The sequence below is a fragment of the Erithacus rubecula genome (assembly GCF_903797595.1).
Source record: "Erithacus rubecula genome assembly, chromosome: 13".
NCBI classification, from domain to species: domain Eukaryota; kingdom Metazoa; phylum Chordata; class Aves; order Passeriformes; family Muscicapidae; genus Erithacus; species Erithacus rubecula.
This window is the reverse complement of record NC_136665.1, coordinates 7,737,555-7,760,224: the sequence shown is the minus strand read 5'-3', so window position 1 is coordinate 7,760,224 and position 22,670 is coordinate 7,737,555. Positions and strand designations below refer to the sequence as shown.

The following is a 22,670-nucleotide window of genomic DNA, read 5'->3' as shown; positions in this document are numbered from 1 at the left end:
ATATTTGCCAGCATTCATACCCCTGAAAAAACCCAGGCTGAGACATACATGGGTCTCCACAAGCAGGGTGGGCACCTGGCTCTATCTCAGAGTGACCAACAGAGGAGACAGAGTAACAAGCATAGAGCAAATCATATCAGAGGGCTCCTGAGGACTGTTTATTTGACACCTGGTTAACAAGACCACAACAGAGAGTCAGAGAAGATATCCAGGCTGAAAAATGCAGTTCCACTACAGCATGTTAGCAAATATGTGTTTATAGCAGAGTTCTTTAGCTCTACACAAGCAGTTGTGGTTTGTATTGACAGACATCTCAGATTGTGTTTTTTAAAATACTATATGATTTCTAAGCTAGGTTCTAAACATAGCTTTAAGATTAAAAAGCAAGTTGATAAATTCTGGTTTAGGAAGGCTCACAGATATCATATGACATTGGAAAAGTAACTTTTGAATTGCAAGAATTGGTAACTACTCTTTTCCACAACTTTAGGTCAAGTCTCATCTCCAATATGACTCTAGCAAGGAGCTGCACAACAAAAACTGAAGTATGAAAAGCAGAAATGACCAGGAGATCCACATTAAAAGATGAATGAATTCTGGAGCTAAACTGCTCAGTGGATGTGCCCACAGTATGCTTAGCAAGGATGTTGATTTATTTTTATAACCATAAACTTTAGCAATGATTGAGAAGGCCACATCTGAAAGACTTAAGCACATTACATGCCATCATTTCCATACCCAGCTAAAACCCTGTATTGTTTTACAAATATACAAATGCCCCTTGCATGGCTCTCAAATCTTAAGATTCATATTGTTTCTCTAAGTTAAAGATTTTAAAATATCCATTAAGCTCTCCCAAACCCTTTAGAAAGGAAAGTGCTCTGTGTAGTGATGTCTAAGCCATGTTTGCATTGTTTGCATTGCCTATAATATGAATGTTACAAACTAAAATTAATGTTCTAGTGTTAGCAATTCTTCACAAGTGTGCCCAGCTTTAAGAATTCATTGCAACATTTCTCAATTTCAATCATTTTGCCTATCCCAAGCTGTTGTTAATAAAAATAATATATACTGCTACTCAGCTCTATATATTATGGCATACATACAACTTTTAAAATCTCTTGTCATTACAAAGCATCCTTTCATTGCACCAGCTACTACCTATCATTTCATTAATATTTATTAATGCCTGTTCAAAATGTAAAATTAGGCTTACTATTAAGTAGATTATGATTTCTATTTTAATGGAGTACTGACTTTAACTATTAAGACTGAAATGGGTGCAGTTCATCACATTCCCCTGCAGATGTTTTATTGGAAGTGGGGAGTTAAGAGAAAGTGCACATCTTGTCCTACTGGTGAGAAAAAACCTGATAGCTAAATTGCATTTTTGCTAAAATTCCAAGATTTTAAGGTGCTTATAGAGGGAGACAGTGTGTAGAAAACTAAAATGCTCCAGAATTCAACAAGCATACTAAAATGTCTGAAACAAAAAAAGAAAAACACAAAGTCTTCAAGCAAACAGAAATTCTCCAGCCTTGAAAACTGCCCAAGGGATTGTTAAACTGATGAGTGGCAGGCACAGACCTGCCTGTAACTTAGATATGTCTTGCCCTATTATTTTATATACCTTTTTTCTTAAATGAAAATAGTAATTTACAGTGTTTCCTGAACTGGACATTCAAAATATACATTATCAAAGGGTAGAGTTAAATTGCCCATACAGTGACTTTAAATTACACCTGCATGTCAAACATTATAATCACTGGTGCCTTTGAAGTGAAGAGAAAGTTACTCAGCCTGCAAGTGGAGAAGTGTGGGTAACACACAATATAACATTTTAAGCTAAGTATAAAGACCTTTAATAAACAATTCTAGCAGTTTAAATTGCATAATTTGATACTTTTTACTAGGAAAGAACAAGGAAAAAATATTTTTGGATCTTCTAGAGTTTTGGGGGTTTGGCTAAAATAAGTTTCTTGAAATGCTACTGTTGCCTCAGATTTAAAGACTTTTTAACAGCCATAAGTATTCTGCAAGTCTGGAAGATCTGATTTTCAAAAGAGAGATGCAAGATAATTCCATATGCTCAGACTGTGATCCTTGAGACTTCAACAATGAACGACTGAGGCACGCAAAATTAAGTCTCCTTTGAAAATATTCCTTTAGCTCCATGCACATCTAAGCAATCTCTCAGAAATCAAGGTCTGTTCAGCATTGTAAAGACCAGTCCTGTGCAGACTGCAGCACACCTGTGACCCAACAGGGGCACAAAACCCATGGTTTTGTCAAACCCATTCCCGTGCACATTGTCCTGTGGGTACCGGGCACGGCTGCTGGAAAAGTGCAAAAACAAAAGGAGCAAAGGGTGGGGAAACAGAGACAGCATTCCCTCAGGATTATAAAGGGTCAATAGAATAAAAAATAATACAATCCAAAATGTCTTTTAGAAGACTGACTAAGATTGCTGCCCTTACAGCTCCAGGACAGACACAGGGATGTTCTCACACACATCACTACGAAAGAGAAGGAATTTGCCCCTGATGCTTTGGCTGGTTTATGTGGCAAGCTGGTTTGTTTAGAAGTAAACTAACTACATCTGAAAAGGCAAATTATTATTTATTTCATGGGAAATTGAACTGTGTATTTATCTTCACATTTTAAACATGATCAAGTACAGCAGTTTGGCAAGCATCTACTGAGGAAGAAATGCGGAAATATTTCAGCAAATGGTGGTATGTCTCGAGATTAAGTGGGTTTTAAAAACCATTACCATTTTAATGTCTGCAGATTTCACTGCTCCTGACACTAATATACTCATGCCCTGAGCAGTCTGCATCTAATTTGTGTTGTTATTTATCTGTTACTGCCAAATCTGTGCATTTAGTGGACGAGTCTGAAATTTGCCATTATAAATCCACATGAAGGGTTCAGTACCTTCCTGAGCTACACTTCCATTGCCATTTACCTCTTTTATTGACAATGAACAGCATTCAATGCCCATTCTATGAGAAGGCAAGAGAAGCAATTTGGTTTATTGATGATTTTCCTTGTTAACTAAATGTCTGCTTACTAACACTCTATTGGGACCAATAGGTGATACATGGGACAGTGTTTGTTTAAATAAATAGCTCCTATACATTTTTACAGGCAACTTACATGTGATGCCCAACAAGGTAAAGTAAACACATTAATCTTTCATATCTGGCATAAATAAAACATGCATAAATCTTTCCCAGGGTTAGGATGATTGTACCTAAACACTTCCTTGCCTCCCTAGTGACAATATGGCTTTCTTATATTTACTTTCCTCTTTGTGTCTTAAGATTGTGAACAAAGGATCAACTGGAAACAAAACAGTTTCTTTGGGGTTTTGGTATTGACCTTGTAGACCCATGAGTGCTGCAATTAAAAGAGAAGGGGAATTTTTTTGGAACTAAGGCCGGATTTTTGATCTTCATCCAAGTCCAATATGTCATCACACATGAACAGGAGAGGTTAAAAGGGCAAATTTTTAAGCATTTGACTGTGCAACTACTGCCTAATCTGTATACCCACAGTTTTTATAGTGAACACACAAATTTGGCAACTATATACTCAGTTGGCTCCATTGCAACTTTGAAATTTTAACATATATGCCTAAAGTATAAATAGTCAGATGCCTAAATAGCCACACTCACCTTCACAGCAGGTATAGCTAAAATTAATGGTATTTTCCTAAATGAAGCTTGATGAAAAGATTTGAATTTTCATGCATAAATGAGATTTGCAATTAGACAAAATCATTTTTTCTACAAAGAAATGGGAGGATATACTAAAAAGACTAGCAAAAATTTTATGATCAAATATCTTAACAGCCATCATCCTTTCTAATTTATAACAACTTTGACATTCTAAGGATGCTTTTCTTAGACACTTTTAGTGCAACTAAAATTTGTTGTGATGAGATTCCCAGAAGGCAAGAACTGGTGAGGTACCCAGTGAGCATTGCTGAAGAACATTGCTTAACATACTTATACTTAAAACTGGCTAAAGTATTGGGGCAATACTTCATAAAACTACAAGCAGCACTGGGACATTTATATAGTCTAAAACTTCAAGCTTGGTGTCTAATCAGAAACTCATCCCTGAGCAGCACAACACCTTTCAATCCCATACCAAGCATGTGTCATTAGTGCAGCTCTGACTCCACAAAAGAGTGCCAGTTGAGACTGATAAAAAAAAATTCTCTTTGCAATTAATTGCTTTTAACATTGAGGCTGTGATAGAACAGTCTATGATGGGGTTTATTTGTTTTTTAGGGTTTTTTTTTGTTTTTTTAGTTTGGTTTTTTTTTTTTTTTTTTTTGTAAAAGGGAATAGCTTACTGGAAAATATGAAACCATCTCAGATTTTTAAAAAAATTCCAGTTTTTCTCTCTTGTTGACAGTGCTTAGAAAATGTGGGTTGACTTGTTTTTGATTGCTATTTAAATAACAGATTAATTTAATAATCATTGGGATATTGAATAACAACAAATTATGGGGTGGGACAGCCAAACCCTGACCCTAATGACATTCTTATGTTAATTCTTATTTTCTTTTAGGCTCCTGCTTTCTTAATAAAACCTATATTTTTGAAAATTGTTTTTAAACGTTGCAATTTATCCCAAAGAAGTTTGCTTGTAAGAGATAAGTTTACATATAGGGAGTGCATTTTATAGGTCTGTATATATTTAGTGCCTGACTCAAACCTGCTTAAGTGCATAGGTGTCCATGAGTTCCCAGAGATGGCTGAAAACATGAGCCAGCTATTAAAAAAAAGCAGGTAGTCCTTTCTACTGTGTGATTTATTTTAGGATACTTCAATTTAAATCCAAGTACCCATGAGAAATTTTACGATTTTGGAGAATGTTCATGAATTTTCATCACTGTAGTTGGTAGCTGTCCCTCTTTGCATGGGCAGAGTTTTTCTACAAGATCAGTAACAGCACAGCCAGGACAGAATAAAATTGAGCCTCTGCCCTCACCCTGTGACCTTGCTGGCTGACTGTGACTTTGTTAGCAGAACCACAGTATTTGTGCCCCAAAATGTCTTATCTAAGTAACATTATATGGTTTCAATTAACATCAGTCATCATTTTTACTTCTACTAAGAGACTGTTTTTAGTCTTCTTTTCAGACAAGGGGTCTATAGTAGTGACTGACACTGCAGGAACAAAAGCCAGGGACTGGGGTATCTTTTGACACAAAGTTGCTTAAAGGAGAATATTTGCACAACTTTTATTTGCAGACTTGTTCCCAATATACTGACTTTTCTAGTGTCTTTCAAATAGTTTTTCAGTATTCCAAGGGGTGCATAATCAGGTAAATATTTACAATTATCTTCTTCTATTTGCAATACATATTTGCAATTATATGTCACAGATTAGGCTATAACATGATCCAAGGAGGACTAAGAAAATAATTTCACTGGTTCAAAGTGATGTTCACAGGTTAAACACTGGACACAGTGTCAGCTCCAGACTTTCTGTGTAAAAGATTGAATCTAAATTCTGACTGATTGAACCCATCATTCTTAAATTACAAATATTAAGCAATACACTTGCTTGTAAAAATATTTATTGGTATAGAAGCAATGAAACAGAAAACTGGGTCAGAAGATGTAGGTCTACAAAGGACTTTGGGTCAAATTCCTTAACTGTTCTGTGGCAAAGTGTCCTGGGTTATAACAAAAATATTTGGAATCCAATGCAGTCTGCAATCTTAGATGCAATTTGTAGATTGTTAATGACAGTGGGTAAACGATATAACGAACAACTTTCCCATGAGAATCTAATAGTTCTTCTGGATTATTTCTTTAGGTTTTGCCGTTGCTTGTGGAGAAAAATAATGGGTGCCTTGAGATCAGTTTGCAACTTACAGGGTTTTCTTTTATTTTTTTTTCCACTGTGGAACACAAAATGTTTTTCTATGAAAAAGATCTTAGTGCATTATTTTTGAAATACTATAATTTTCACTAAACTCAGTTTCCAACTTGGTGCTTTCCAAGTATTGCAGAATTGTATTATTTTTGAAACTTATTTCCTTTGACCTGAAGTTACCTAGAAACACAGACTAAAATCTGTATTCCTCTGAGAAAACCTAGTTCTGTTAAATTAATCTTCTTTGCATGGAATCATGTCTGTTTGCAATATTTAAACAGAATCTTACAATGGTTAGGGTTTGAAGGGACCCTACAACCATCTGGTTCCAGCCCCCCTGCCATGGCAGGGACACCTTCCACCAGACCAGGGTGCTGAAAACCCCATCCAACCTGCCTGGGAGCACCTCCAGGATGGTAATTTGTTGCACAACTTCTCAATAACCTTCTGTTAAATTATCACAAAATAAGGCTGCTTAAATTCTACAATGCTGGCACAAAGCACCCACAGCAGTGTAACCTTCATTGTATTTGATATGTCAAGTGGAAAAATCACGGCTTGATTTTGTTGAGTTTGTACTTTTCAGGCAGGGGGACCTTTTGTTGCACTTAAAAGGTTCCAGAGCATCAATTTACAAAGCACTCTCATACTTCTATTCCACAAAGCCATACAAAACCAATTATTCATACTAGACATTAACAATTTCCTTCTACTTAAAAGTTGGTCAGTACTAAATGAAAAGTGAATATTAGCACTTAAAATTTATCTCCAGTGTACTTACTCCTATTTCCTGTTTTAAAGTAATGAAAATATCAAGAAAATTTAGGAGTAAGTCCAGAAGCACCTATAGACTTCAAAGCAAAGTTTTCACCTTTATTTGCTAATTGCATACTGATTTAGCCTGGAAAGGAAGAGCTGTAACAATTTTTGTTTAACTTACAAATTCCTCCTGACATTTATATTGATGGACAAATTATTACTGCAAATACTAATCTCCCTGGTGATGACAACCTCTCAGCATAAAGGAAACCCAATTAAGAGACTTATCAAAGTGCAGAAATTTGCATAAGCTATACCTATGCAATTCCACAAGTAAAATGTACCAGAACTACAGCCAAAATGTCACAGCACATGGACACTAAATGCAGAGAAAATTCATTTTCAGTGTGAAAGAGGAAAGCTGGGCTGAAGTCTTCCTCTTCTTTCAGTTCAATAAGGGACAAGTTTACAGCAGCACTGGTAGAAATGACATTATAGCAGTCATGTGAGATTTGTTATTATTAACTCAGCTTCCCAGCACTGGAAGTTTGCAGAATAGATTTAATCGTCTCCCACTCTTTCAGACTAACAGTTCCAAGAAGGAAAATCTGGCATTCCAGTAAAAGAACCAGATCTCACTGTACCACAAGGGAATTCCTAACCTATCCAGCAGGGCTTCACTCCTGGACAGGAGACTGGAGAGCACTTACCTTTTGAATCCAAATCTTACAGCCAATGCCCTTAGAATGCTGCCTGCATTTAGGAAAAGTATTAAAACATTCACATTTTGAAATTAACATAAGCCTCTACTGCTTTTACTTTTTTTTTTTTTTTTTTTTTTTTTTTTTTTTTTTGTAGGAAATAATCAGCATGGCTTTAATTTAAGACCATCAAACTTTTAAGTGACCCCTGTAACAGGAGAAATGACACCTTGACAGGGGTCAGTACACAGGATAAAACACAACAGACTTGCACGTTCTTCACCACAGCCTTGAATAATTCAGTTTTATTGCTTTGTCACAAACAGTTTATATTAAAAAAAAAAAAAAAAACAATATTGAAAGGGCTTACTTGAAACAGTCATCGCAAGCAATATTCCCCGTGGTCTCCTTTATAGTGCGCTCGGAAACAAAGGCTGGATACTCAGTATCACAGGGCTCTAGGGTTTGTTTCAACCTCTGCGCTATAGGCACAGGAAAAAAAACATCTTGATGTGAACATGAGAGGAACAGCACACGGGATTGTGAACGACATGAGATGCTGCACTGCAGGGCTCGCTCAGAATGGAAATGTTACTCAGCTTCTGCCACCCTGTGAGATTTCCTAGGCAGTGCATAACACTATTTTTTCAATTAAATTAGAAAAAAAAAAACTTTATCCGTGGAATGTAATTTTGCAAGACATCGCTGTTAAAGTAGTTATTAATGGTTTAGCCATTGCCAACCTACTTTACATTTATGAACGAGTTTTTATTCTTTCTGGGTAGATCCAAGACTGTCATTTTTATTTCAGTGGTGCTGTGCATCACTAACCTTTATTCATGGGAGTTTACATTTATTTGATATGTAAACTGTGGTATATTTTACTGAAGCCAAAACATCTATTTTATATTGCAGCTTGGGAAACTTTGGAGGGTTTTATCAGTTAAAATAACTCAGTGGGTGGGAGAGGCAGAAGAGTTACTTTACACAACAGGAGTGCTTGTTATCTGCTTCCCAAAATAGTAATAACTAAGACTCCATAGTACCTTTAATCTGAAGTCCTTGCAATGCAAGGAAAAAGGGTCACTATTTCCATCTTAAAGATTGGGAAGCTGAGTTAGCAGGAAGCAGTGGGACTGGTTCAAGGTCAAGCTACAGGACAGCAGCTCTTCTGACTCTCACACTCCAGAATGTCACACAGTGCTTCTCCCTCATTCCTTTTCTTTTCCCTCCCCACCCCTTCATTCTTCCTAAACACAGAGATACACTTTGCACATCAGCACAAATGTTAACCCTATCTTAAACTAATTGCTAAGTGAGAAAACAAGATGAGATATGACAAAAATAGGTTACACTGAACAGGCTCGTGGGCTGGACAGACCTTCCCCTGGAGATGATCTATTTCAGTGAGCAGTGCCAGGGGAGCCACCACATCTGCATTTCCAATCACACCAGGACATGCATTTCTGAAGAACTGTTCACAGTTCTGGTACATAATTTAAATATATATATATATATTCCACCAAACACACAGATCTCAAAGGAGGTACTAAAGCTGGTCAGAAAATTTTTGTTATTTCTGATGTTTTCACTATGGTTGTGACATATTTAATAGTTCAGTATTTTTTAGAAAATTGTCCTACTAGCTCTACTGCATCTCTTCCCTTTCTCTTCTGCTCTCTTTATCTGTTGTCAAGAATGACTGGAGTTTATCACCTGTGTTTTGAGTCTACCCTCACCTGTATCAACATGTGGCTTGTGTAACAAGGAGGCTGACAAAGATTCATTGGTCTCATATTTCCTGCACCTCACTGAGTCCAGAAGATGATGGAGTTGGTCCAAGGTTTAGGTTTTCTTCTCTCTCATTTACAAATGTGATTGCAAATACAAGATCTTGTGCAGAAGTATTTCCCATAGTTGGGTTTGGCAAATGGGCAGGTGTGTGTGGACCTCCAGCATCCTCATAGCATATCACATTCTATTAATGTCACAATTTCAGTGGGAAGCAATTTCTCCACTCAAGGAAATGACTTTTTTCCTGAGCTTTGTTAAGCATTGTTAACTAAAAAATAAATGTGCAAGATTATTAATTTTAATTTCATGAAGTGCAGTCATAAATATTACAACTGTTAGTTGTAACATAGCACTTACAGTACATACCTAAGCATGTGCTTTCCTCTCCTGCTGTCTGGTGAAATATCTTCAGCTTTTATTTCCTAAAATATGCTGCTTCCAAACAACCATCCCATGCTACCTAACCAGATATGAGCTGGGCAAGCACTACCCTAAAATTTAGATATTTCAATACCTAAAAGTATTGACATTCTAATGAGTGTGATGAGGGGCTATTTCCAATACTCTTAACTCTTAAAAGAAATGGAGCAAGTGACTTGTGAAATTAAAACTTCACTGTCAACTAAAACATGGATGGAAATTTCTCAATAATACTGGTCCATCAGAGTGCTGCACTGATAGTTTTGTTTTCAATAAAAGGAAGAAGTTTGCAAGTTATAATTGTCTCTTCTGTCATGAGTGAACTCTCAAAACACAAATCAGACATTCATTTTCATGAGATGAAGAGAGATGTTGTGTTTGAAAGATATTTTCTCTGGCAGACAATGCAAGTGCCACTGGATGTTTCATGTCAAGATATATTAAGTCATATTTGTACAGTACACTTAAAAAAAAATATTTATTTCCTACACTGGCTGCTTTGCAAATACCAAGGACTAGGACAGACACAGCTGCCATCCCTCAAGGAACAGTTTTGCATTTTCTGGGTCTAGCACAGCAAACCTGACTGTCCTTCACTGCCTCAGTGTTAGGGATGGGTCTCTTCATGCTTAGGGAAATCACTGATCTGTTGGGCTTGGTTTTTAGGGGCCTAACTGATATTTTAGCTTCAGACAGGATATTATTTTGGCATAAAGACAGCCTAGTATCCAGATGATGCAAATATTAAATGAAGCCTAAAGCAGCATTGTTATCCCCTGCTTTACTAAGAAATGTGCAAATATGAAGCTGAATAATTCAGTTTAAATCCTTACACTGGCCAATGACACACAGCACAATTTGCCTATTAAGTTGTCACTTGAAGAGCACTGCTCTTGTAAAGTGGCCCTTTACTTCTGAGTAACACTTCTGAGAATGCCATAAAGAGTCTGTTAAAATATAAAAAGACAGCTTACACTGAAAACTTCCCATTCTTAGTGGAACTATTACATTTCAAATGAAGCTTCTGCATTTAAAAAAATATTTTGAGTAAATTGAATTTTAAAACATTTAAATGTCTATTTTAAATGGAACTATAAAAAATAAACATCAGCCGTTTTAGCATAAAACCTACTATCTTAAGCCTTAAAAACTATTTTTTATGAAATAATAGAGATGGTCATATTTCTGTACACTTTTTTTGAAGTGGCATTTATCAGCACAATAACTCTACACTTTATGGTAGCTCTAGAAAAAAAAATGTTGTGTAACTAAAAAAGGTCAGTGTAATTGCTTTATTCACAAAGATTGTTTTGGAATGAAGAGAATGTTTTTAAAAAACATATTTAATCATTATCTACTATTTTAACTTTTCTATACTGTGTTCCTAGAGTGCACACAAGCACTTAGTTGTTATTCATAGAAGATCTTAATAATCTTGTGTTTTAGGAAACATTAACAAAGAAGAGGATGCTGGAATAGGAGGAAAACTATTATCAGATGTTTATTATTTAATCTAAAACAGTGCACACACATCTGCATTTCAAAAGTCCAATTTACTCTAGGCATTTCTGCCATTATGCCAGGAAAAAAAAATCACACTTACCTTTAGCTGTTAGATCAGAGTGCCACCAACTGCATAGATTAAATTCCACCAGGAACCTGGAGAAATTATTAGAGTTTTCACATTACCCCACAGAATGTTTTCAAAACACTAAACTGGCAGTACCTTGATGATGTTAATCCTATTTTAAATAAAAGCTAACACAGAAGTGAAATTCAAGTTACTGGTATAACTCTGGGATTAGCAACTACTGCTATTCTCATACTTTTTACTGTTTTTTCAGAGTTTTTACTACTGGAAACTTTTTATGAAATTAACCCCATCAATAAATCATAGATTTACCCATTTTTAATTTAAAATATTTATTAAAACAGAAAAGATTAACCACTGTCTAATCAACTCTAACTAAATTGTAAAGAACTAAAACACATTATGATTTATTTGAAGAAAGGATTGAAAAGAGTCAGTCAATAAGTTGGAAAAGTAAAGAATGTGAAACCAACATCCAGTTCATCATATGCCCATGAATCTACAATATTTATAAATATAGAAAGCTTTTTAACATTTTCAAAGCTGTGATATGTAGCATCATTTAACACATTTTAATATAATTTCTTTCCCTTATATTCACTTAGAAAGCTGCATTTCAGCTCAATCTCTGCCCTCTGGCAGCAGCCATTCAATTAATTCTCCTCAGCTTTTACTCTGAACTTCCAATAAAGTTCATACAATTTACAATTAAACAAAATGACTACAAGAAAAAAATCAGTTCTATGTCAGTAAAGACAAAATTCAGTCATATCTGCAGCTCTGCTTTCAGATAAGAAGAAAAATAAATCATATAACAACATGACACATTTTAAGGTTTCCTCTTCTCCATATGATATTGCTATTTCTTAGGCACCTTAAAGATAACGATCATATGAATTAACTAGGAATTTTAGAAGAATTAATCAAGATAGAAAATTCAGCAACATCTAAGTACACCTTATCTGGCACTGTAATGGGTCCATCTTACAGAATTTTATGGAGTGACAAACAATACAGTGAGTCAGGGTAACAATATTCTCTTCTGACAACAGCCCACCCAAGCAGCATCACAAACAGACAGTCATGTATCTAAAATTTAACAGGAACCACAGAAAAAATTTGGGTTGTGTATTGTGATCTGCTAAACAAAGACATGCAGATATAAGTGAAGATCCTGAATGCAATAAAAGTGAAACTGCAGTTATAGAGCCAAAATTTTATCTGATTTTTGAAATGCAGAATTGGAAAAAAAAAATGAACAAATATTACTACATTTAAAATCATGTAAGAAAAGCAGCACAATGTATGTAAAATGCAAAAGGTAGAAATACTAATATTCAAAGCTACAATTATTTAGTAATTCATAGAAATATTTGTTACATTCTTGATGAAATCTACTTACAAGACAAGTTCAGTCATAATCCACTTTACTGCAGCAAAGAAGGCATTATAAGGCTGAAGAGAAGCAACTCATTTAATAAAAAGGCAAAACATGCAGCATTTAAATCTTAACTGATTTGTTCATGTAAAAACAATGCTTTGGATATTCAAAAGCATGTGCAGCATAACCCCCCCCCCCTTTTAATGATCATGAAATATTATTATACTGATTATTAAAATGTATAGCAATGAAATTTCCTTTTTATCATGCTTGGTCATACACCGATTATCAGTGGGAAAAGGAAAGGTTTTGCAAATGATTCTTAAATCTTTAACCTCTAGGGGTTCCTATTTCCCAGGCTATTGCTGGAGGAACAGCTCAGATGGATAATGTCAGCTTTTCTTGGGCTGCAATTCACAGGCTTGCATCTCTATAATGCAAATCTCTATTCATCACCTCAGCCTCAATAGGCTCAGAAAAGCTTCTGAAGTCTGAATTTACCTAAATGTTTATCTGTGTCATTTCACAGGCCAGTTGTAAGCACTTTAAGAAGTTGTTTCCCTCCTCCCTCTGTTTTTCTGCATCATAACAAATACAGCAAATCCTTTGAAAATCCTCTGTTTACAGTACTTCTAATACATTCTGAATGTTTCATTTTTGAAAAGACTAATAACAGTATTAATCTTTCATGAAAGGAAGTCAGGCAGAAAAGTCAGCTTCCAGAAATCTGGAATTTCTCCTTGTCTCCCTCATCTTTATTAGGATGTCCTAGCTGCATAAAATTCTGCAGACTCTTTTAGATACAAACAGAGTATTTTAACAAATAGAAATCATAATGACAGAACTCCTCAGATATCTAAAATCATGCCCAACCACCCCAAATCAGCACTCACTGAAGTTGTACTGTTGGGGAATAACAGGACATCTAAAATTTTCAGGGGCCACAGAAAAAGTTTCTGTGCAGGGCTGAGGACTCTCAGACCCAAAGAACTCAGTCAGTGCCATGGAAGGCTGAGATCACAACCCAGCAGGATGTACAATGTCTGAGACAGGAAAGACTGTCACCTGTAAAACCCTGTCTTAATAGGAAAAGATAAAGAACAACAAGACTTTCCTGGAGATGAAAGAAAAGAAAATGTCAGCCCTGTGAGACATCTGATTTATTTTCATTCCAAATCAGAAAACCTGAAATTTTATGCCCAAGTAATTAAATGTGTTGTATAATTTTGTTTTCATAATGCAAAATTTAGTGTAAAACAATGTATTTGTTATTTCTTACTAAGAATCCTTATTTAGTATAAAATATACCATGTGTTTTAGTAACTATTTTATTATTAGAAATTAATTCAACTTTAAAGCCCCAAATGTATCTGAAAAAATTCACTAATGTCTACAAAAAATGAAAAAATATTTTGTTTTGAAATGCCAGTAGAAAAAACACATCATAAGATTAATACAAATGCATTCTTATGAAATATGATTTTACTTTTCCACTCACAGACAGTTCTTTCAAAAACTGCAACAAAAACTGCAGGAGTTTTATTCTCTCTACATATTTAAACCACCATTGAGAGCCAAAATGATTTTGTTCTGTGGCTCCATGGGACTGCTACATTTGCAAAAAAGTCATTCTATGGAGAATCATGTAGGTCTTGGACCAATTCAAACAAAAGAAATACTAAATAACAAAGTAAGTGGATAGCTGTTAATATTCTGATAATGAAATTGACCAGGTGATTTCCAGGTCTAGTCCATCCCTAATTTATCATCTCACTCCCCCAGTCTAAAAGACTGGGATGGAGTCTCTGATGCCTCTTCCATGTCCATGCTGTTTACAATAGGAACTTTTTAGGGAGTTGCCATCTCATCTGTGTCTCTATTCCTGTATTTATAAAACCACAATTCTTAAAAGGAAGGGTAAACATTTGTGAACAAATCTTTTGCTTAAGCAGAAATTATACTGGATACTGCCTAGTAACCTGATTTGTAAAAAACTGGGGATAAAAACAACAAAAATGAGGAATAAGCCCTACCTGTCTTTAATGCAAGTTCTCTTTATACTTTCTCAATAGTCATGGTTGATAAAAGTGACTAAATCAACAGGAGAATAATAACCTAAAATTCTGTTCATCTTTCATACTTAGGATCACCAAAACTCACTTGAGACTTAAAGAGCTGGGCAGTCTTTAAATAAAAAAAATCCTCAACATGTCTCAGTGTATCCTATAACAGATGTGGGTTTTTTTCCTGGATATCCTGGACAAAATTTTGAATTAAAAAAATATCTTTTGGATTAGAGTCCACTTTTTAAGGGATGAAGCTTCAGCTCTACTTGCTGAGTGCTTAGGCAAACTGAACTGAAGTCCCAAACCTTTGAATAGAAAATTTTTGTAAGAGCTGTAATATATTGTAAGGTATCTCACACAAATGTTTCACAGCATCCTGTTCTATTTCTAGTTTAGGTCTCATTGCAGTCTAGTATTTATGATGGGAAGATGGTATTTTTTTGGGTTCAGACTTTAGGGGATAACAAACTGATAAATACTGTAACTCCAGGCATATGCCAAACAGAGTAGTGTAAATATACAAATGAAAACATCCCCAAAAGTATAAAATCATTAAAGGGTTTTTTTTTTTTTTTTTCCCTAGTTAGATCTATATTTTTCTAGTTAGATATGAATTTAAAAATACTATCAGGTAACTTTTTCAGACAGTAAAAATTGCCAGTGTTTTGCTGCTGTTCTCTTTATATAATAAGAATTTTTTCATGCTATTACTGCCATCTATTTATGAAAACATTTCCTTTTTAATATTCAAAACCTCTATCTAACACCTGATCAGATCTGATAGATTATTGTAGCACTCAGCAAAACAGATGCAGGGTTGCAAAGCATCCTTGGGGTTATTACCCTGATACAGGATTTAGCAATAAGGAAGTGTTGCCTTGGCAAGATTGCCTTGTCCCAGATTGTCTCTAATCAAGCCTAGCAGAAGGACAGGGTTTGTACTCAAATTGCAACACAAGGGTTTAAATGCTTTGAAATTCTGCTTTAAAAGAATGTTTAAATATGAAGAAAACAAAATTGTTAAAATCACTGACTTGCATGCCGTGTCAATAAACCATTCCTTTCATATTAAAAAAAAAAAAAAATCTCAATTTTTAATTTGAATTACATGTTTATGTACAGGAAAGGCATATGTGATTCCAACCCCTCAGACAAAACACAATCTACTGCCAAATTTCCAAATTCCTAAGAAGGCAGATTCATACAGTGCAAAGCACATTCTGACAGAACCTCAGCCCAGCATTAAAATGACTGAACTCAAAAAAACTGAACACTTTGCATTAGTCTATAAGGAGCCACCCTTTGTATGCTCTGGGATAAACATGAGAGCTGTAAGCATTCCAAATCAAAGTCACAGTGTTACAATGGCCATGAGATATTTGCAGCAGTTTCTCTGATGATTGCATGGAAAGGTGCTCACAAGATGCGCTGTACTTACGTCCAGTAAGCTATGGGCACTGTCGCTACTCTCTTTGTTTGTCCTACACATGGCCTGGTAGTCATAAAGGGTAATTCTACAGGGAAGAACAGAAAACTGCTTGACTAAAAGAAGAAAACACAGCGGAATAAAAATGACAATATGGAACATTCTGCTCACAAAGTGGACAGGAAAATAAAAATTGCAACAGTGGGAGGCGGGTTGGGGGAGAGGGAACGGGATCATTAAAAGGCAGGTTACATGAAAGAGAGTAAGAAATGCTGTGAAAACTTTGTAAGGATCTTAGCAGACTACAGAACAAAGCAAAAGCTTAACTGGGAGGAACCAGGGAAGATATGCAGGGAGTGTAACACACAATGGCATAAACAATGTGGGGAGGAGGAGAACACACGTCCAACACTAAGCTTAAACAATTGGTTCTGGACTCAGATCAGCACATTTAGCCCCAGCAAGTGAAAGAGCCTATGCATTTGAGAGGCTTCTCACAACAGACCACTCCAACTTCAGTAAAAGCAGAAATGCTCTTCTACAGTCCCAGCATCTCAGTGCACCACTGCTTTGTAACATGGCATTGCTTCTGAAGGAGACAGAGGTGGAATTTCAGTGCATTGACAGGACAGATATTTGAATCAGGATGGGTTTACCTTCGCTTCTTTTCATGAAGACAAAATATTCCAGATACCTGCTGTAATCAACTTATGCTAGAAGCCTCCTCAGATGCATGGCAAACAGGGAAATTTACTTATGCTTGCAATTTTACTCATAATTGAAACACTTCAGAAATCTAAATGTAAAATCCATAACTCAGAGCTAGTACATGGAATTATTGTGATTATTTCTCTAAATCTGTCTGTCCATAGAACAATCAATTAACTTTATCCATCCACATAAACAAAACATTTAAAATCTGTAGGAGATGTAAAGAATCTTTAGCTGCTAATTTGCAACAAGTGTAAATATATAGAACTCACTGTTGTTATTTAAACATTTCTATTTGACTTTTTCATCATCAGAGGGACAAGGGAACACAACTGGACAGAGATGGTTAATAGAGGTATGAGATGGGACTTCAATGTTTTGCAATGTGTGCCTTGCTTCTAAGTGAAGAGGAAAGAAGTGCACACAAGTTCAGCTACAGAGAGGATGTCCCAGAAGCTGCCAAAACCAGGCCATGAAATGCATTCAGCATCACCATGAGGCATCCTGCACTGCATGCCATGAAACCTTGCCACCTATACCAATAAAATGTTGTATTCCATTATGGTAGAGAGTACATTTTTTTTTCTGATCTATTTTTGTGACAGCAATCATCACTAAAAGCTTCTTTAGTATGTCTATATTTTCTTTCTGGCTTACAGACAAAATCTCTAAGATACTGGATGTCGCAGCTTCAACTAAACATTTAGCACATGGTCATACTGCTTACATGATTGTTTTTCCCTTATGTTGAGAATAGAAATGCCTAGGAAGCCATTGTTTTGTGGACTGGCAGAGAGAGGCACAGGGAGACAAACGCATCACTAGAGACCTAAACGTGGTGTGAGTCGAACACTGACCATCCTTGGCAGAGTCCCGCCCACAGCCAGATCGCGCACCCAGATCTGCCAAGACAAACAGAGCAGTACACGGTGTAAGCTGTGCTGCCTCTCTGCATGCACAAATACACCTCTCCCCTAGCCTTGCCCTTCCTTCCTTTGCATCCCTTAACTATGGTCGGGATGCAGCCCCTGGAAAGGAATTTCTGGAGCTCAGCCTTTCCAGCCTTGGTTGGCTCGACGTTTTTATTCCTCGGGATCCAAGCACACTGCTGTGTGTGCACTTGGACCACCCAGTGATGGAGGCAAGAGATAAATGCATAGGAAAGGGCAGTTTAGAGGTGTTAATGTGCTCTCTGCAGAGTATCAAGAAATTCTATTTAGATGAAAGAGTGCCATCCTGCTTCATTTAATATCTAGCCTTAGAAGCAGAATAAATTTTTTTATTTATTTTTATATTAATTGTAAAAGTTTTTTCAATATATTTTTCAGTTTGGTGATTGTTCCATGTTTAAAAATTTAATCAATGTCTCAACTTTCAGTTTCACACAGCAGAACTTCATGGTCCAGCAGTGGACTTCATTATTCTGCCAAGTAGTGTTAATCAAATACTATTATAATACTATTTTATATATACTAATATATAGTGCATATATATATATATATGCACTATTATACTATTCTATACTATAGAAAGAATATATATACTATTATAATGTCATGTGAAAGACTTATTATAATTTGAACTCAATTTTAATATTGATAAAAGCCTTTCCCTCCTTGGCATTTGAACATGCATTATATTTCTTATGTAATTATTGCATTCTGATAGAGCCAATAGTTTCTATAAATGCTCAAAGATAAACAATGTATTAAAGACTGAAATATGTACTCCTACAAATAACCAGAAATATAGTTAATACTGCATCTCAGCATGCTAGGTTATATTTTTTGTAGATTGTCTTATTTTATTGTAGGGAGTGTTCAGCAATCTAATATTGCAATATGATTAAGAGAAAGAAAACCAATAAATAAATGTAGGTAAAACAATTCATTTAACAGGGAAAAAAAAATTTTAAACTGATGGCAGAAGAGAAGAGTTTTAATAAGCAACCTCAAAATCATGTGGAATAGTACAGAACTTGGAAAGGCTTGATATCATCTGTGGATGATATTTATTTTACTTAGATGAGTTCAGTTTGATTAAATATATTTGAATCTTCCAGTGTGAAGGTTCTGGTTTAGGAAAAAAAATGGGAAATCAGCAAATATATCCAGGTTTTAAAAAAGGAAAAAATAAAACAAAAAAAAACCCAAAGGAGCAAATGCTTAGAAAGTACATAGTTTTCTGAACAAAAGTCTGGAATGAGTTTTGGGTTTAAAAGAATGCATTGCTGTCTCAGTAACTGTCAAAGTGGGCTGTTCAACACCTAGCTCAAAGTTTCTAAAGATGATTAGGCAATTAAAGCACAGGATGTGCAAAATATACCAGTGAAAGTATTTCTGTAAAACATTCTTAAAAGACTTGGAAACAAATAAGAATTTTGTAACACACTTCAAAGATCAGTGGATGGAGCTGATAACCACACTGAAATCTGAGCACTGCAACTTATTGAACTGATTCTTCATTCTCTGTCACTGTGAAAGGTATCATATGGGTTCCCAGGCATTCACCAATCCAGTTATTTTGGTTTTATTTTTATTAATGTAATAAGGAAGCAAAAGCCTTCCAGCCCTATTCCTTATAAAAGGTATTAGAACATTTGTAATCAAAGCACTTGTCTAAGACACAGTAGTGTTCCTCTGCTCAGATGTGATTTCCAGGATGTTATTTTACTGCTAAGAGATTTTTACTTCTGAGATTTTGGAAAATAGACTTCCTTCTCACTCAGAAAGACTTAACCCAGTGTTGCAGAAGAAAGGCTTCCAGATCATGAAGTGATGGTATTTCAGCTTTAACTGTTTGCAGCTGACCACACTGTGTCCAACTGATCTTACAGAACACAACTTCCTAAGCCCAGCTGAGTGCCCAGGTCCATGTTCTGTGCCATGCCCACCACCTCCCAGGGGAGCTCTGCTCTTCCTCCAGAGAACATTCCTGAGCCTTTCTGACACCACCACAGTGTCAACTTCCATGCCTGAAATCCACAGAGCAATTGTGTTCAGCAGCAGCTATTTAGCACAACCAAAATGCGCATTGTCAGTTTATGTAACTTCAGGGGCCAAACACATCTTAGTGAAAACCCTTTTATTGTCAATTTCCTGATACAGTAAATTCCACTCTCCTACTTTGCAATGTACTTACAATTGAATATGAATCTGGTTCAGGAAAATTAAACTTCCAAGACCCAGCAGCACAGGATATATTGGCAGATGTACTCTCTATTTCTTTCAGCCAGGTTTTCATCACATCCATAGATTTCTATTCGGTAGTATAAAATACCACCACTGAAAATTGTAGTAACTGAAAGGTGCTCAGTGCATAAAATTTCAAATGTTTTGTCAGAAGTTCAAGATTTGGTGGCTATCAAATAATGTGTAGGAATAATAAGCTTTTTACCATGGAAGTAAATGTCAAGTCTACAGGAAAAGAAAAAAATGCTCTGAAGAGCTGAACAAAGGAAGCCAATAATATAGAAGCCCTAATTATTGGCACTATGCTTTATCCAGTAGCCTGGAAAAATTAGTGGCAGCTACAGCTCGCTTGTGGTGGAAAGATGTTCATAACTGAGACAGAAGATGTGCATTCTCACAAGGAGGGGAAAGAGGGAGAGTGTTGAATGGTGTAAAATCAACCAGTTTCTAAGTCTAGAGAAGTTTTTGTGAGGAGACAGCAGGACACTGTAGGAAAACCCCAGACTGTTGATGCTCTGACTCTCACACCTGCACTGACAGATTATTAGTGCCCAGAAGCTGCCAGCGTAATACCTCTCACCAAAATCAATTGAAAGAGTAGAACTAAATTACAGCATTTTGACAAAACAAACATGTCATCACATATGTTTGCTTTTATTGCTCAGTTATTCCCAGCTGCCAAGGTTCTTAAGGAAAAACATGTATAAAAACTACAACTCAACCTGTATTTGCAGAATATGGAATGAGAACTCATTTGTGAAACCCATATACCTGTGTTTCTCCTTAAGTGTATAAACTGATTCTGTATATGAATACACTGCATTAAAGGTAGTATTTACAGAGACAAAATTGAAAAATACCTAAAACTCAGATTAAAGACATTAATTTTATATACCATACCAACAAAATATGAGCAGAAAATATACCCCACAGCATTGTGGGAGTTTCAGTGTGCAGCTACCCGATGCACATTTAGTAAATGCCATAATAAAAAGTGAACCTTGTTGGTAATGACAATTTGTCCAATGCCAAGTCCAGCAACTGCAATTTGGAATGTTCCTTCAGTCTACCTCTGATCTTCTCCAAAGCATACATGTACAATTTGCCCAATTAATAGGCAGCTACATCCATGAATGTAAAAATTCACATGAAAATAAACACAAATTTTAAATGTGTAAATTTAGCACTAAAAACAAAAAAAAACACCCACCCAACAAACAAACAAACAAGAATATCTTAATAAAAACCTTAGATATGAAATACTGGCCAAAATAGAAAAATATCCTTCGTTTGGAGGCTGTGCTGCCTCAGTGAAAACTGTGTCCTGTTGTTAAGCAACTAGTTACTGTTCTCATGATTTGGCTTTAAGAATTTACTAAACTATTTTCTAGGAGAAAAACAAAGTTCTGAATTTCTTTTAAACTCATAACCTGGGGGCAAAACACTTTCAAGGTTTTCCATATAAAGCAAATCAAGACAGATAGATGACAGTCTGCCTCTCTGTGCATGTGGAGAGCACAGGTGAAGTGTCTGCACTGCATGAAAAATTGGGAGAAGCTCTTGGAGCAACAAAAACTGGATAGAGTGAGCCATAGCTCCTGGGAAAGCTGCATTTCAGGGCTGTGCCACTTCAGCCATACATCTGCCAAGCTGATCAAATAACAATATTTCCAAATACCAAAATTACCCAATACCAATGCATAGATTCCTCTGTGTAAGAGGATGCCTGGTGGAAAGAGAACTGTAAGAGGAAATGATGCTGCTTCCATATTTGTCATGTAGAATTGCTTAGTTTTCCTCCTACTGGAAAGGGTGAAAGTGTTTTGAAGTCAAGAGATGTTTCATTTTCTCTTACAGATTTATTATGTTTATTTCTTTAGGGATCTTATTGCTTTGATAGCCCTTAATTTTCCTGATGTTAGTGTTGGTTTTTTAGATTTTCATGGTTTGAGCTGTTGAATTTTTTTTCACTGTTTTTATATAAACAAAGTGCTGAGAAAACCATAAAGAAACTTTTCTAAGTTATGTGAAGCAGATACTTTTCCATAAGCACATCCTAATCTATTTAATAATACATTTAAATTATATTTAAATTATTTAACTGCGTGCAATACTTAAGGCATAAGATAAACATAATTTTGCTAAATGAAATCATAGAGCATGTCACGTTGCTGTGCAGGCACTGATATAATTTTTCTCCCTAATTATAAACTCCATAAACTAAGAAAATATACATCATACATATGCACACATTATTCAAAAGAAGCACTGAGTTTAAAGAAATTGAGGAGGGAAGGAGGTATTTAAGTTCACTTTAAAAAATAAACAGCGAACATAAAAATTAAATTTCATCCTGCCGCAGGTTGAAAAGAAATACAGTCAGCAGCAAACAACCCCCTTTTGTTTAGCACTCCCATCCCAATCCTACAAAGCACTTCTATATCACTCCAAATTTGCAGTAGCTGGGAGAACAAAGAGTTATTTCATTGCTTTTGTGGATGCAGAGGCTGGGGCTGGCAGGAATCACGAGGTGGGAGCACACGCTGGCACTCAGGCGCTGGCACTGGAGGAACAGGGGACTCCCACCCACACGGCTGCTGAGCTGTCAGCAAGCTCTTCTGCAGGGGAGATCAGGCTCCAAAGAGCTTCTAAACTCACCAAAATAGGGGCACAACCAGCTCAGGCAGGGCAGGGTTATCAGGTTCACCTGCTGGGCTGCACATGCCATG

General features: G+C 36.0%; 1 protein-coding gene across 2 annotated transcripts in view; it reads right to left on the bottom strand.

Annotated features, from left to right (window-relative positions):
* Nucleotides 1-22,670, bottom strand: part of CACNA2D3 (calcium voltage-gated channel auxiliary subunit alpha2delta 3) — a 378,091-nt gene that overhangs the window by 9,963 nt on the left and 345,458 nt on the right. For both annotated transcript variants that reach the window (XM_079316838.1, XM_079316837.1), the window contains 4 exons: nucleotides 16,052-16,127; nucleotides 12,569-12,621; nucleotides 11,179-11,234; nucleotides 7,732-7,843 (listed from right to left, as the gene is read on the bottom strand). In XM_079316838.1, coding sequence (XP_079172964.1) covers nucleotides 7,732-7,843; nucleotides 11,179-11,234; nucleotides 12,569-12,621; nucleotides 16,052-16,127 — 297 coding nt within the window. The remainder of the gene's footprint in view (nucleotides 1-7,731; nucleotides 7,844-11,178; nucleotides 11,235-12,568; nucleotides 12,622-16,051; nucleotides 16,128-22,670) is intronic.